The 17,545-nt window shown below is 38.6% G+C and overlaps 1 protein-coding gene across 4 annotated transcripts in view; it reads right to left on the bottom strand.

The window, feature by feature from the left end:
* Positions 1–17,545, bottom strand: part of ZC3H3 (zinc finger CCCH-type containing 3) — a 519,902-nt gene that overhangs the window by 272,073 nt on the left and 230,284 nt on the right. For all 4 annotated transcript variants that reach the window (XM_072602834.1, XM_072602837.1, XM_072602835.1 and 1 more), the window contains exon 4: positions 10,757–10,910. In XM_072602834.1, coding sequence (XP_072458935.1) covers positions 10,757–10,910 — 154 coding nt within the window. The remainder of the gene's footprint in view (positions 1–10,756; positions 10,911–17,545) is intronic.

Genomic DNA, 17,545 nt, shown 5'->3' with positions numbered 1-17,545 from the left:
AAATGAGCTTGTATTGGAATTAGGTCAAAATATATTCAAAGAATCTAAAGCATCATAAACTGAACACTCAAGTTCTCTTGGGAAGACAGGGTACAAACTAGCCCCTAATGCACTCCATATTAACAAAGGCCTAGAAGCTTTGCCAAGTCTTAAGAGAGCAGGCTTAAGCAATGCTCTAAGTAACTCTGAGATATTCAGGGGGTTTCTTTGGAATTGTGGATGGCTTTTCCCCCCTCTGTTAAAGTAAGCTGCTCTGGTATTTGTCCTAATAATTTCTTCAATTTTCTCTTTTAAGAAGAGAGAAGCATAGCAACATCCTGTTTGATAAACCCAAGGACCCTAGCTTCTGGGATAAGAACTCACTGCTTGACAAAAATTGCTGGGAAAACTGGATAACAGTGTAGCGGAAACTAGGCATAGACCAATGCCTGACACCTTACACAAGAATAAAGTCCAAATGGGTACATGATTGAGGTATAAAGATTGATACCATGAAATAAACTGGAGAAGCAAGGAATAGTGTATTTATCAGATTTATGGAGAAGGGAAGAATTTTTTACTAAAGAAGAGATAGAAAGCATTATGAAATGCAAGATGGATAAATTTGATTACATTAAACTGAGAAGTTTTTGCACAACCAAACTCAATGCAACCAAAATTCAGAGGGATGTAGTAAATTGGGAAAGAATTTTTACAGCTAATCTCGGGGATAAAGGCCTCATTTCTAGAATACATAGAAAATGGAGTCAAATGTACAACAATACAAGTCATTCCCCAGTTGATATATGGTCAAAGGATATGAACAGGCAATTTTTGGAGGAAGAAATTAAAGATATCTATAATCATATGAAAAAATGCTCTAAATCACTTTTGATTAGAGAGATGCAAATCAAAACAACTCTAAGGTACCACATCACACCTATAAGATTGGCAAACATGACAGAACAAGAAAATGATAAATGCTGGAGAGGATGTGGGAGAGTTGGAACACTAATTCATTGTTGGTGGAGCTGTGAGCTCATCCAGACATTCTGGAGAGCAATTTAGAACTATGCCCAAAGGGCTACAAAAATGTGCATACACTTTGACCGAGAAATACCACTTCTAGGACTGTATCCCCAAGAGATCATAAAAATGGGAAAGGGTCCCACATGTACAAAAATACTTATAGCAGCACTCTTTGTAGTTGCCAAAAACTGGAAGTCAAGGGGATGCCCATCAATTGGGGAATGGCTGAATAAATTATGGTATATGAATGTAATGGAGTACTACTGTGCCATAAGAAATAATGAACAAGAAGACTTCAGAGAAGCCTGGAAGGACTTATATGATCTGATGCTGAGTGAAAGGAGGAGAACCAGAACTTTGTGCACAGCAACGACCACAGTGTGCAAGAGTTTTTTCTGGTAGACTTGGAATTTCATAATAACGCAAGAACTTATTTAAAAAAAAAAATCCCAATGGTGGTTTTCTAAGGCAAAACGCCTTCCACACTCAGAGAAAGAAATATGGAAGTCATTCGCAGAATGTAGCAGATCATGTTTGTGTGTGTGTGTGTGTGTTTTTGAGTATCATGTCTTGATTTGTTATATGATTTCTTCCATTTATTTTAGTTCGACTACATAGCATGACTACAATGAAAATGTACTCAATAGGAAAGTATATGTTGAACCTATACAGAATTGTATGCTGGCGTGGGGAGGGAGGGGGGTAGTGGGGGTAGGTGTGGGGGGGATAAAATCTTAATTTTATGGCAGTGATTGTAAAACATTAAATAATAATAATAATAAAATTAAATTTAAAAAAAAAGCTGAAGAACAGATGGAAATAGTCTTAATTAGACTGAACACTGTACCACTGAAACCAAGTAAAGTAACTTCAAAACTGCAAAAAAAAAAAAAAAAAAAAAGAAGAGAGAAGCCAGAGTGTCTTCTTTGTGACTGGCCTAATAGGGCTCAGTGACTTCCAGTTCTGATCAAAGGTTAGTATTCCATTAACTACGTGGTTCCCTTAGCTAATGTCAGTGATGGCAATCTTTCCACAGCATGACTCAATAGATGCCAGGTTTCCCCAGCACCAAAAAGGAGCTACAGCTGTTCTGTACTTGTCCAGTCTGTTTAGGAAGGCTAATAACAACAAATATTTATTAAACAACTAATGCAAACCCTGTGTAAGGTACTAGCAATATAAAGATGAAAACGACACAAACTAAAAGAGTTAACAGTCTGAGGGGGAGGAGTGTAAGTACACAGACAACTAAGTATGAGACAACAAAGAATATCGCAGAGGAGATCCAAAATGCTTTAGGAGAAAACTGAGAACGTAGGGTTCACTCTGAGCTTACATGTGTTGTATATGAACGAATGGTGTGTGTGCTTGTGCGTGGTGGAGGTCTGGGTGGTACCGGGAATCAGAAAAGGCCTCATGGAAGAAGTGACATTTAAGCTGAACCTTAAAAGAAGAGAATTTCAACACACAGAGATGAGGAAAAAGTATCTTTAAAAAGGATGATGATCTATGAGTATGTCAAGAGACAGGAACCAGCAACATGAGAAAGGAGAATAGCACAAGCGTGTGTATGTGGGTATTTGTGTGCATGTGTGTGAACGTACATACAAACACACCCCTACACATATATTCTTTCCCTCACTTTTCAACCAAATTCGAGATTATCAATGGTATTAATGACTTTTTTAGATTTTTCTCTCTCCAAAGTTTCCTTTCTTCCCCTCAGCTCATTATAACTTAGCAACTCACAGGACAAGGTTTTGTGTTCTCAAGGAAAGAGATCAATACAATTTACATTACATACAATTAAAAAGGGTGCCTGACATGGATATTCACATGCTATGGATGTAACAATATGTTTTTCTTACTCCTGTTCTGGTAGTTTGAAAAACTCTTCCCAAAAGGCATACAAAATCTAACCATCACTGCAGACCTGAATGCAAGGCTCTGACATCTTAAGAGACCCTAATAGAGAATGAACCAACCAAAGACAATCTGACAGAGAGAAGATGAAAGATGTCCCTCTCCTTGTTTTGGCTGGGAGGAGGGGGAATATATGTAAGAACAATCCAGTCCTTGATCTTAGGGTTTCCATGCAGGACTATGCCTGAAGAAATCCTCTCCTGCTTTTTTAATTCCCCAACCTGGCTGTTCTAATTAATGAAAAGGACAAGTCCTATGCCCACTATGCTTGAGGGGGCTTCTACTGTAAAGAAAAAGTGGTGGGAAGATTTATGATTGTTTTAATTGGATAAATAAGGCATCTGCAAAAGGATTGCTCAACCGACAAGAACTGCATGGAAAACCGGAAAAAGTTTGGCAGAAATTAGGTTTGCACCAACATCATATACCATATATCACCAAAAAAGGTCTAAATGTATAAAAAGCAGCCTTAACATAAAGGTCACATGATTTTTTAAAAAGAAGAGAGGTGATACTTTTAAGATTACAAAGAAAGCTCAAAACCACACCAAGGATAAAAGAAATCACAAAAAAACCCGGATGACTTTAATTATATGAAATTAAAGACCTTTTTACATGAACTAAATGAAAGTATAAGAGAAATTAATGACTGGGAGAAAAAATTCATAAACGTCTTTGACAAAGTTTTGTGAGTCAAGATCTATATAGATTTGAAACAAACATATAAGACCAATATTCCTTCCTAAAAAAATTAGAAGTCAGAGGATATGAATAGCTTTCAGTAGAAAAAAATGTAAACTATCAACAACCATATAAAAGTGCTCCAAATACACATACACACATAAAACAATGCTGACATTTCACCTCACATCCAGAAAATTGGCAAACATGAAAAAAGATAAAATGTTGAAAGAGCTGTGGAAAGATAAAACACACTATTAAACTGCTTGTGGAACACAACTCATTCTAGATAATAATAATTTACATATAAACTTTATGGCCAAAAGCTCTTTATGTGATTTATCCAATTTAACAAATGATTAATTTAACTAAATAAACATTTCTTATTTGCTCACTATGAGCAAGGTATAGTGTTCAGGGTTAGCAATACACAGATGAAAAAGAACCTAGTTTCTGCCCTAAAGAAGCCCACACAGTATAATGGAAAAATTAATATATGCACATAAGTAACAATAAAATTCAGAATATTATTAAGGTTATAGAAGATGAATAACGATAACAATAAGAATTAATATTTATGCGCCAGGCACTACGCTAGGTACTTTACAAATATAATCTCACTGATCTTCACAACAACCTTGTGAGGTAGGTGCTATTGTTATCCCCCTTTTACAGATGAGGAAACTGAAGCAAAGAAAAATTAAATAAATTGTACAGGGTCATACAGTTAATATCTGAGGCCAAATTTTAACTCAGGTCTTTTGGACTCCAAGCTCAGCACACTGTTGTCACTGAGCTATTCCACTGCAACTATTAAAACATATGATACACAAACTACTACAGCCTGGCCCCAACTTAGCCATATTTCTGGATTATGAATGTAATCAATATGAACATCTCAGTATAAAAAGAACAACACAAAAGAGAACTACACATGAAACTGTGAACCTCTGTTATGTACATAAATATATGTTAAATTTAACATGAGATAGTATGTATCATGGCCTGCTTATCTATCCTTTTCTGAATTTCTTTCCATGTATTTTTTTAAATGTTTCAGATACATTTTTCTTTATTTTGCCATCACATAATAGACATAATAACAATCTTCAAGTATCTTAAGGATTGTCACAAGGGAAGAGATTAGACTTTTTCTGCTTGATCCCAGAGGGGAGAACAGCAATGGATAGAAGCTACAAAGAGGTAGTTTAGGCTTAAAATAAGGAAAAATTTACTAACAAGTAAAGGTGCCTCAAAGCAGAACGGGCTGTCTCAGGAGACAGATAGATAATGAATTTCTACTAACAGCTAGGTAGTGCAGCAGATAGAGCATAAACCTGGAGTAGGGAAGACTTGAGTTCAAATCCAATCTCAGCAACTAACTAGCTACCTGGGTGATCCTGGGGAAGTCATTTAACCTGTTTGCCTCAGTTTCCTTGACTGTAAAATGAAGATAATAACATCATCTACCCTGTGAGGTATAAGATAATATTTATGAAGTATTTAGAACAGTCCCCCCCACCCCACTCCCATCTTCCCACTCCATGGGTGTCTAAAAGCAGAAGGAAGAGTTTTACTCAGATACAGTCTGGATTAGATAGCCCAGGGGAGCTGCTTCCTACTCTGGACATTCTGCGATCCTATATGAGTTTTTAAAGAAAGAGGATATAAGGCTCCGGCTAAAGGCTAGAACTAAGAACTAAAGAAAATAGAAGAAAATCCTTCTACTTTCCTTCTCAATCTTTCCCTAGAAGGAAGGTGTTGCTGTTTTGGAGAGTTACCAAACAGTCTCAGGAGGGAATACGTAAATCAAGCTTGGTGCTACTTTCAGTGTGATCGTAACAAATGGGGCTTCTTATTTTAATTAAAGCAGGTCTTTAAGATCTTCTACTAGCTGGCATTTTGTTGAAATGCTTGAATTCTGGTATATATTTGAAAGTAATATAACTATATTCCTTTTCAAGTATTTTGTGATCTAGCCTGGCCAGCAATTCAAGTTTCCTTTTTTCCACTATCAAGCCTATTTAAAGAGGTACAGAGATGTATCACATGTGACACTGCTACTCATATTTTGAGACTTAGACAACTGCAACTGTTGAAGAAAACACTGAATGACACTTAGAGACCACTTAGTAAACTTTCTGTCCTTCAACTCTTAACTTTTCAGAAGAGTAAATTTAGGCTCTGTAAGGGAAAGTGAATTGACCAAGGTCACACTGCCTTTTAGAAACAAAGTTAAGAAGAGGACCCAGTTTTCCTGGTTCCCACTCTAATGTTCATTCTATAACACCACACTGCCTCTTAACGTCCTAATAAGACAGAACTCAACTAAGGGCCATACTGACCTTTCACCTGGATTCTCTGTCCATATGAGGGACCAACCAAAAAAGTCCAGCTCCTGAAGTCATAGGGTTGAATGTGCCACAAAGTACCCAGTTGGAAATCAGAGTCTAATATTCACAAACGGAGATCAAAACTGCATTCAAATCACTTCTAGAAAGCAATATGTTTAGAGAAAATTAATAATGCTAGCGTTGTTGTTTTTTTAATTTCATAGTTAATCAACTGGATTTGAAGTGGCTCATCATGAAGAATTCAGAGAACCTTGGGAAGACTTGTATGAACTAATACATGGAGCACAATAACAGAGCCAAAGTTAGCACCAGAAGGTAAATGAAACAATACTGAAATATATCAGAATTCTAATCAATGCAATGAAAAAATATCATGACTTCAGACACCTGACAGTGAGACAGACATATCTCCCCTCCTGTTGGCAGAGATGTGGAATAAGGTGTACCACCAAACATGGCCAATGTGCTGATTTTTTAATATAATTTTGCTCAACTATACTTTTTATTGTCTTTAACAATGGACAGTTAGGGGACAGATATTAGAAAGCAAAAGTGATTACTTTAAAAGACACAGGTAAAACAGGGATTTGGGATTTTTTGTTTTTTACTCATACAAGAAAACTTTCTATCACTGGAAACTTTGAAGTGAAGCCTGGATGGCTACTTGTCAGGGATGCTACAGAGAAGATACCTATTCAAGTACAGGCTGGACTAGACGGTGCCCTGAGACCCTTCCAACTCTGACGTTCTATGATTCTACACAACTTAGTTCCACAGACTCAGACACATTAAAATTAAAGCATGCTCAAAAGAAGACTCTGAAAAGACAATCTCACTCTATCCCTTTGCTGAGGTGAGAGGTCCACAAATGTATTCACACTGCATATATTTTCACACTTTGGGGATATATTTTATCAGTTATACTTACTATCTTCTTATTTTTTGTCCTTTTGAGTCTTTAAAAATACCACTTGCTATATAGGATGGCTCTCTGAGAGGGGAAGTGGGAGGGATACTATGGAAATATAAAAAATACAAAAGCATCAATATAAATTTATTTTTTAAAAAATATACATGTTACCTACTAGATTTCTATTGGAAACATTAGCTAGGAATTATGTGTAAGTCTGAGTGTATAACACACACGTTCAAGCTTGTTCTTTCCCTCAGATGTAACTCTCCTAAATAGAAGGTAAAAGTATTTATGGTCAAATTGCTGACTTTGTCTGTTCTCTAAAGTATACTGTAAAAGGACCACTCAACATACAGGACTAAAAGATGGGGTGCTAATGTTATTTCAAGAAATAGGTAACTCACGGGATAAAGGAGTTTGTGTTCAATGCTGTTCCCATAAGACACAGTACTTTCTAAACTTGTTTCTCTTAAAGGAAATTTGTCTTCCTGGAAGAACCCTGTCCTAATCACAAGGGCTACCAGAATGATTTTCACCTTGAAACCAGACTGAGAAACTAGGCTGAAGCTAAAAACAATTAAGCGATTGGGGAAGAAAAGAGTGTCCTACAAGGGATCGAAGTCAAGGAACTTGGCCTCTATAGCAGGATCAAGTTGTGGGGAAGAGGATGTGAAGAAGGAAAAGCACAACAGCTACCAAGAGTGGACAAAGGGTGTCCACATCCAGGGGCTAGATGACCAGCATAGGGAAAAGCTTGGCCCTCTTCTCTGGGTCAGAGCAATAAATCTCTGTATGACCACAAGTATATGGAAGTATATGGATATTTCTCTCCACCTTGTTATGACAGCCTATCAATGAAATGATATGATGACTGGCTGCCATACCTACAACAAAGAAAAACACAGAAAGGAGTGCAATCAAGCCCAGTTAATCATCTTTGATTCCAACTTTGCTGTCCCAATTCCCAACCTTCTCCAAAGAGAAGACAGGGAAAGTAAAAAGGGAAGAAGTACAAGAAGGAAGGAAAAGCACGAGAGGCTACCTTGATCCTCAGGACCACACATCAAGATTACCCTATGGGAAACTATCAGCTTCAGGTACTAACAGGCCCACCTTGTTCATGTGTAAACATAGCATGACACCCAAAGAAAAGATTACTGGGGCTGCCCTAGGGCCCTATGGAAAATATTATAGGAGAGAGGCTATGTAGGCAAGCAAGGGACTGTCATGGGGCCCTGAAACACCACCCGAGATAAGGGGGAGGAATGAGAGTAAGAATCAATAAATCTTAACCTCATTCACAATGATCTGGAGCTCTTATTAAGTAAATTAATTTAAGTTAATTTAACTCGATCATGACTCCCGATCACAGTGATTTAGTGAGGGGGAAATTGCATTAGGAAAGGCCATGCTCACTAGATAGAAGAACGGAAGAAAATTAGATCCACTTAGCAATGTGAATTAATATGGAAATAGCAGGTGTAAATTTAACCTTATCGAGAGAGTGAAAATTATCTTCATAAATTTGTAGAAATAGCCCCCAAGTTGCTTATAAATCTATTTAAAACAAAAATATTACAAAAAGTGCAGTAAAATTAATTTAAAATATACTTCTAGCTATTGCCTCCAGAAAAGTCAGCAGCAGGGTGAAGTTTAATGCAATCCCACAGCAAAGGGATTAGCCCTGGGAACATAGGGCCTCCTTCGAGACTCATCACTTGTAGACTATCCTTTACTAGCATCAGGCTAGCAATTTGGGATGCTTTCTACCCACACCCTCCTACCGCTAGTCAAACCCAAAGTATCCCCTCTGGGCTCTCCCACCCAGGAGCTCTGCTGACGGTTGGTCATGGTTCCAGGACTATTAAACCTCAGCATAAATACTACTGATGGCAGGATGAGCAATGATCAGGGAAAGAGAAGCTGCCTTTTCTACCTACAGCACTAGAATCACCTGCCTGTGACAATTTGGAAACCTAAGACGGACATTCTGTCTTCACAGGCTCAGGTGACTATACTCAGATCTTTAGGGAAAGAAGTTGAATAGATATCTAAAGGATTCTTTAAATCAAGCGTTCTGAACATGGGGTCCATGTCTCTTTTTTCCCTAAAATATTTTGATAACTATGTTTCAATAGAACTGGTTTCCTTTTTTCCTTTTAAACATATTTTAATCTATGCATTTAAGACCATTATTATGAGAAATGGTCCACAATACAAAAATAGTTTCTAAAAACCCTTGTTTTAGAGAGACTTGGGGTTTGGGCAAAACTATTCTCCTGGTCTCCTTAAATTAGTCTCAAATTATAATCAACCCAATTACCACAAGGGTGGCACTCCAGGCCCAAGCTTAGCAATGGCTGGCCCAAAGCAGACATTACCCAGGTTACTGGATGGTACCCAGGACACAGATGTGACCAGGATTATTAGAAAAAGCCTCTTTCTAGGTTGGGCATGAGTTATCAACCAAAGGACAAGGGGAAGTCTATGGTGATAAATATATTGCATGTACATCTGACTCAAGCTAAAAGAAAAATTGAGAAGGAAAACGAATTTGCTTTGGCCATGTCTCCTATTCCTTCCCCATATAGCAATGGTGGTAGAACCCAATTCTACAATCAGGGATTATCACTTCTTCCCCTACTATTTTCCATTAATAAGAGGAGAGTTCTCACACAGCTGACCTTCAAAGCAACCCAGAGGTCTAGCCTCTATGGTCCAGAGCAAAAGCTATTATAAAAATTGCAGGCGTGGAAACAGCATCTCCAGGGAATGCTATATTCTGCCCTGTGTGACACAGAAAAAGAAGATCTGCAGATCACGAAGAAGTTGTCTCAATGAATTCTCCAACAAAAATCAAAGGTCAGAGTTCTCCCCAGGATCTAGACAAGACCCTTGAGTGCTAATGCGACTAATCTGCCTCCCAATATAAACTCTTCTGGCCTCTCTCTCTCTCACGTGTGTGTGCACATGCATACACACATGCACACACACGCATACACACACACACACACACACACACACACACACGGAAGGCATGCATAGGGGCATAAAAGCAGGGTTTTGGAAAGTGAGTTATGACAAAAGGGCCTTCTGTTCTTTTCCTCTAACCCTCAGCTGCTGAGGCTTAGTCAGACAGATGCAAATTCAGATTACCTCACTTTCTTTTAGTATCAATTGGAGGGATTTGTTCTGTCTTTTAAGTATTTTCAAATAGTACCAGAGTGAAGAATTAAAGAATACTCAATGTATGAACCTCTGAAATTGCTAGAAAGATGGCAGGGGGGTAGAGGGACAGATGGAGAAGAGAAGCCTAATTTTTATCTCCTTTAAATATCAATAAATTGACCAGGGAGATGGACACATGGACTTCAAGAACTGATGGCTATGCCCAAGTTTCTCTAATTCTTCTCTGTAATGTGATCTTTGGAAAGACTGAATAGGCAAGGAGAGAGGAAGGAAGGAGGAAAGATAGAAATGCCAAAGAGAAACTCAATTTCTTATGATTTCATGAAGAGCTATTCCATAGAGTATTTTCCTCCCCTCCTATCCTTGAATAGCTACAAGGAACTGCCCCTCTTGACTGCACTGCCAGCACTCCCAACCCACTAGCCTGCTAAGAGAATTACTAATGAAAGCCTTTTTTTAAAAGTATATTTGGTGTAGAAAGTGCTAACAAACAGAAAAATTAAGCCATTCTCCAGTTAATGAACTATAGAGTTTAAAAAGTTCCCCATATGGTCTGCTCAGTCAAAGCATTTTTGGCACCTGAGGCCCGGTTCTGCCCCTTCCCTAGAGATGACCAGGATAGCACCTTGCTGTGATTCTGAAGAAAAATGAGTGAACAAAATATTAGTCTGGTGCTCAGCTCTCTTACCTGGATGCTGCAAGCCGCCTGGCTCTCCATGAGGAACTGGGAGCATTGAAAGGTGGAAGACTGAATGGAGATGGAAAATTCTTCTTCACTATCCTGTAACGGGTCTTAATCACCTTGTTGGATGGAGAAGTCCGTAAGGCATGTAAGCTTGTTGCTGGAGAAAAAAAGCAGACAGGCCAGGCCAAAGTCAAATAAAAAAAAAAAGGGAGTGAGAGATTCCAAAGGAAAATGCACAGAGGAGTCCCATCTGATAGTTCATTTCAATCAGTCAGTACTTATTAAATGTTTATAATGTCCCAGGTAACATGTACTGGGGATAGAAATATATATATATGCATGCATGCATACACACACACATACACATACACAAGTAACTTCAAAAGTCAAGGAACTATTATAGTTGCGGGAACTGAGAAAGGACTAGGTGGCTTTTGAGCTGAGGTTTTAAGAAAACCAGGAATTCCTGGAAGGAAAGCATACTAAGCACAGGAGCCAGCCATCACAGAGGCACAGAGACAGAAGATCAAGCACTATCTGTAAGGAATGATAAGTGGGACAGCTTAGGCAGCTAGGTAGCAAAGTGGATAAAAAGCTGGTCTTGGAATTAGGAAGATCAGAGTTCAAATCCTACCTTAACACGTTATGCCTGTATGTCTTTCTGTACCTCCTTATCTGTCAAATTGAGAGAGTTGGACTTGATGGTCTCTAAGGTCCCTCACAGCTCTAAATATATAGTCCTATGCCTGAATCACAGGAAGCAAGGAGGGAAGTAACATGAAAAAAGACTGGAAAGACAGGAAGGGGACAGGTTGTGAGGAGGTGCAAATCACAAATAGAGGAGTTTATATTTGATCCTCGAGGTAATAGGGAGTCAAAGGCATTCACTAAGTAGAAGATGATATGGGTAACCTATGGGTTAGGAGAATCATTTTGAAAACTGTGTGAAGGATGTCCTTACTGGAGTGTAGGCTTAAGGCAGGGAGATCAATTAGGAGGATTTTAAGAGGTAATAAAGGCTGGTGGTGGTAGTGTGAGTGGAGAGAGATGCTGTGGAGGTAAAAATGATAAGACGAGGCAAAGGATACATGAGAATAAATAAGGAAAAGAGGCACAATGATACCTCACAATGGGAATCTAGGTGATCAGGATAGCAACGTTGACAATAACAGAGAAGTTAGAATTGTTAGAGTGGGGAAGAAGTTCATGTTTTGGATACACTGAGTCTGAGATATGTGCAGAATGAATTAGTGAATAAATGAGCATTTAGTAAGTATTTACTGCTCACCAAGCACTGTGCTGAGGGTTAGAGACAAATACAAAAGTAAAAGCTGTCCTTATCCATCAGCAGCTTGTATTCCAATGGGAAAGATAAAGGGGAGTGGTAGACAGAGAGGGGGTATTTTGGTTTGGAAGTTACAGGGATGATAAGCGAAACCATAACAGAACAGACTGAAGGGATTTCTAGTGCAATGCCAGTACTGATTTGACTACGGTTCCAGAATTCTAAAGAGGAAAGGGTGAGGGAGAGAGCAGCATGGGAGGAGATGGTTAACTGAAGCTAGCCTGGCTTGATATCATGGTCCTCATAAGGTATTCAAAAGCAGGACAGTAGGGCCCAGGACTCCTAGAAATGAAATAAGATACCTTCCAGAGCATGGTCTCTGGCCCAGGCAGGACATCTAGTTCAAAATATCCTATGAGTATTTACTAAGCGCCTACTACAAGCCAGATATTGTGCCAAGTGCTTTACAAATAATATCTCATTTGATATACATGACAACTCTGGAAGCAGATGATATTATCCCCATTTTATAGCTGAAAAAAACTGAGGCAGACAGAGCTTAAGTGATCTGCCCAGGACCACATAGCTATTAAGTGTCTGAGGCCAGATTTGAACTTGGTCTTCCTGACTCTAGTCTGAGTGCACCACTGATGATGTGAAACTATCCCTTGGAAAAAACAGAACTAGATACATAGGTCAGGAAGTCATTTGAAAAGACCTGATAACTGAAACCACAGGAGCTGATGAGATCATCAGGTAAAAGACTAATGAGAAAAGGGAAGAGAGTCCAGAAGTGTTTGGGGAAGTACTCTTAGTTACCATGTGCGACAAGGATCAAAGGAGACTTGGTTGGAATCCCAAAAATCTAGAGAGGAAAGAACATCCAGGAGGCAAAGGCCAATAATAATGATTACTGCAAAGAGATGAGAACTGACTGAATCAATAAGAATATTAATCTGAATAAATGCAAAGTCTTGCAATTTGAGCATACACTCACAAATAATTCTACAAATATAAAAGTGGGGGAGCAATGAATAGAAAGCAATTTTTCAGTGGTGACCAAAAAGTTACAGTAATCTTTAGGAGGGACTTAGCTTCGAGGAATAGGGAAGCAATTATCCTACTGTACTCTATCTCTGTAAAATCTTATCTTAGGATTAGACTCATCTGCCAACACTTGCTTGTTAAGACCTGTGGGTAGACTTGACCACTGACTGCATTTTTCTGTTAATTTGAAAAATAATGTAATCGCTACTACTTTAACTCTGTTACACAACAGATGAAACATGTACAGTTTTCCAAAATTTTCTTCTCTTCTTTCCTTATGCTTGTACCACCCACTTATTTTTATTCAATGTCCCTTAAATGCACCGGAAGCTACTACTACCTCCCCTAGATGGTTCCAGAACACACGCTCCAACCCCAGAGGATGGTATCACTAACTTTAGGAACTTCTAATACCCTTCTTTTATAGGAGAGGAAAATGAGACTCAAAGAGGAAAAATGATTTACCCAAGGTCACAGTGCAATTTAAATGCTGAATTAGTATTATATCCCAGGGCTACTGACTCTGATTTTAAGTTCACAGGAGTAAAGATGATGGTTAAGTGCCTATCTGGTTTCCTCTATGATAGTTGGAGAGATGGAGAAACTTCAGGAGAGAGGGTCTATCTTTAAGTTCACCAACTTCCCACTGCCTCACTAGAGCAGCTCAAGACATGGGAGAAGGTAGTGGTTTTAAAAAGAACACCTTTTTCTCATCAGAGTAGGACCAAAACCCAATCATGCTCAGAAGAATTTATGCATTTAATCATTTTGGTTTTCAAAACATTCTGCAGTGTGATATACACAACTTTATTTTTTTCTTGCTGAACGTTTCATGCAATTAACAGGGATCAGATTTGCCTCGGTACCCCTCCACTTGATAGCCGGCAATTTCTCTATAGCTTCAAGGAACATATCTAATTGCCTGACTTTCATAATATACAGCCATAACTACCCAGATAATTAAAGCTAACACTGCACGCTGGAACTCGAGTGCCTAGCTTCTAATAACTGATTTAAAAGCCAAACTGTTCCTGTTGGAAGCCCTCAGATTCAAATTACTATGTAGGGCTCAGGGGAAGAGCCCAGCTCTGCCAACAAGATTTCATCTCTACCCATCCAGTATAGAAATCTATGGACAGGATGAATGGCAACTGCTGCAGTATTGAGTTGGGCACTATGCAAACTGTGTGGACTCAGAGAGAATAAAATGAACTAGAGAGACATAGGCTATCACCAGAGCAGGTGGAGTCAGGGTGAGCCCCCTGCCTTGGATTCTCCTCTGCCATCACAATGCTATGTTTTGGTAGTGTCTTACACTTAATAGCTATGGAGTTACAAGTGGAGAAATATGGTAGCGACCTGGTTCTAAAAACACATGAGGCTCCTCTAGACCCCAACGTTTCAGAAGCTCTCTATCATTTTGGTCAGTATGGTAATCATCTGGAAATCACAGAATGTCAAAGCCACATCTGACCCTAGATAACATCTAGTATACCAACTCTCAACAGGAGAGATGAGGAAACTAAAAATCCAGAGGGGGAAGTAATTTGATCAAGTTCACATAGAAAACTAGTGGCAGTCTGACCTCAAAGCTAGGTCTCCTAACTTCTCCTTTCTCAAGGCAGCGTTTTACACTCACTTACACTGATCTTACCTACATATAAATATTTTATTTTGTTGAGCAGTACACAACATAACTACTTACAGGGATACTGAAATGATGTAACCATTGAGTAAAAGATTCAATCAGATGACCTCTTAGAGCCCGTCCAACCTCGGGGTTCCATGATTTATTCTGGGATCAGACACAAGCACTGATTCCTCTTTAAGACCACTGGGAGCCTATTCCTACAGAAAGGCAGCCACCAACAAACAAGTATAATTATAATTAGAGTAACCCCTATGTTTACAATTAACCCTTGAGGCATATATTGCAAATATTATTATTCCCATTTTACATAAAAAGAAACTGAGGCTAAGAAAACAGAACCAATCTGCCTCGGAAATGGTAGAGTTATCACTTTTGAATTCAGGTCTCCTGACTCTTAAGTAGAGTCCTTTAAAAAACTATACTCTCTTACCCTCTAAAATAATACCTGATATTATTATTGCTAATAATAATCACAATATGCTTTATGGTTTGCAAAGCACTATCTCTCTCTCTCTCTCTCTCTATATATATATACATATATATATATATATACACACACACATATGTTAACACATCTGATCCTCACAACAACTCTGGGAGTTGTTTATTATCTTCATTTTACAGGTGGGGAAACTTAGTCAGACAGAGGGTAAGTGAATTGTCCAGGGTCATACAATGGGAAGTGCCTAGGATTAGTCAGTTCTTCTTGCCTCTAAGTCTAGTAATCTTGTACTTAATAATCTTATTTGACTTAGGTACAACATGTATCATTTTTATTTTACAGATAATGAAACTAAACCTCTGAAAAGTTAAGTGATTTTTCCATGGTCTCACAACTAGTAAATATTAAAGGTGAAATCTGAACCTAGGTCTTCCTGATTCCAAGTCCAAAAGGCTATCAACTTCTCAACGGAGTCAACATGCACAATGTCAATCACAATTTAAGTTGTTTAAGGTAAGCAATGAGTCATGGGAGGTCCCTGTGCATGTAAAAATGGGAAGAAGGTGAAGGAGAATCACTTCTTTCCTCAAGGAGGGAAAAGCTGAGTTATCTCTCCACCAAAAAGACTGTTGTACTCTACCTGCAGGGAAGCCTTCTGATTGTTCATCTTTAGTAACAAACTCACTTTTGCTAAATTCTTTACTATTGCCTTTAATATGTTCCACAACTCACACTGAGAAAGAATAATCATACAACCTCATAAACTAAGTTCAGAGAACCTAAGAAACTTGCCTGGCCTCATCCAGGAAGTGGGGGTCAGGCCTAGAATCTATTATCTTTGACTCCTCCTGGAATGCACTGAGATATTCCTTGCTTCTCCATGGTCTTCCACATCAAAGCACTTTACTAAAATCTCAGCTGATGGTCACAGACTCATATAATGTTAGAGCTAGGAAAGTCCTTAGAAGATCATCTAAGCAAGGGGTTCTTAATCTGAGGTTCCTAGACCCTGTGCATTGATATACATATGTGCACATGTAATAGAGATAATATATATTTAAATTATGTATAAATTATATATACACACATATATACATATATATGTATTATCATTTTTAGGTAAGGAGGATTCATAAACTTGGATGGGAAAAAATAAAACCTTTATTTTTATTATTCACTAACTGAAACTTAGCATTTCATTCCATTATTCTAAAATGTTTTTCTGAGGAATCTATAGGAATCATCAGACTGCCAAAGGGGTCATGACACAACAAAAGTTAAGAATCTGTGATGTAGGTCAATCCTATCATTATAAACATGAAGACACTGAGGCCCAAAGAAGGAAGACAACCATGGTCCCACAGGAAAAGCACTAGCATTGGAGGCAAATGACCTGGGCTCAGCTCCCACCTTGATATTTACTACCTGTGTGACTTTGGCCTAGGTCTTAGTTTCCTCATCTGTAAAATGAGGCAACTGGACTAGATGATACCTGAAGCTGCTGACATTTCAAAATCTATGATCCCTAAATACATGCCTTTTCACTGTGCCCATGCTCTCCTTCCTCCCCTCAATTTTCTAGCTTTCTTGGCTTCCTTCAAGATTCAGCATTATTCCCACCTTCTGAAAGAGGGCTTTCCCAGTCTTTGTCCCACCATCCTCATCCACTAGTGGTGCCTTCCCTCTGAGATTCATGCCTGCCACTACTCCTCCCATCCCCACCCCCCGCCATTTGCACTGTATACATTTTGTATGTACATAGTTGTCTATATGTTGTTTCCCCTATTAGAATGTGAGTTCTCTGAGGACAGGAATTATATTTTTTGCCTTTCTTTGTATCTCAGGAACATATCACAGTGGCATACTTAATAAATGATTGTTCACTGATTTTTTTCTAACTATGCTTTGATTCATGTCAGTGATAAAAATGAAAAGGATTAAGCAGAGACCCTCCTCTTTTTGGACATTTCACTAGAAACTTAAAACCAAATCCCCTTCTAAGACGACATCAAATACCCTCTTCTCTCCACTTCCTCTTCATTTCATATCACTCAGATGCCTTCTGCTATTATCTTTCCTTTCATCCCATCTCACACAAAGAGATGGTCCTACTCTTTACCAAGACAAAACCTACTACATGCACAAGCAATCCCATTCCAACCCATATCTTCCAGCAAACTGCCCTCTATGTCATCCTCACTCCCTCACTTAACTTCAATTGTTTCTTGTCTACTCTCTTTTTCCCCACTGCCAACAAAAATGCCCATTGTCTCCCCGTCCTCAAAAAAACCATCATGACTTGATCTTTCTATCTCCACTACCATTCTTTATCTTTTCTGTCTTTTGTGGTTAAATGCCTTGGGAAGG

The sequence above is a fragment of the Notamacropus eugenii genome, chromosome 4, assembly GCF_028372415.1.
Source record: "Notamacropus eugenii isolate mMacEug1 chromosome 4, mMacEug1.pri_v2, whole genome shotgun sequence".
In the NCBI taxonomy this organism is placed as follows: domain Eukaryota; kingdom Metazoa; phylum Chordata; class Mammalia; order Diprotodontia; family Macropodidae; genus Notamacropus; species Notamacropus eugenii.
This window is presented reverse-complemented; position numbering and strand designations above follow the sequence as displayed.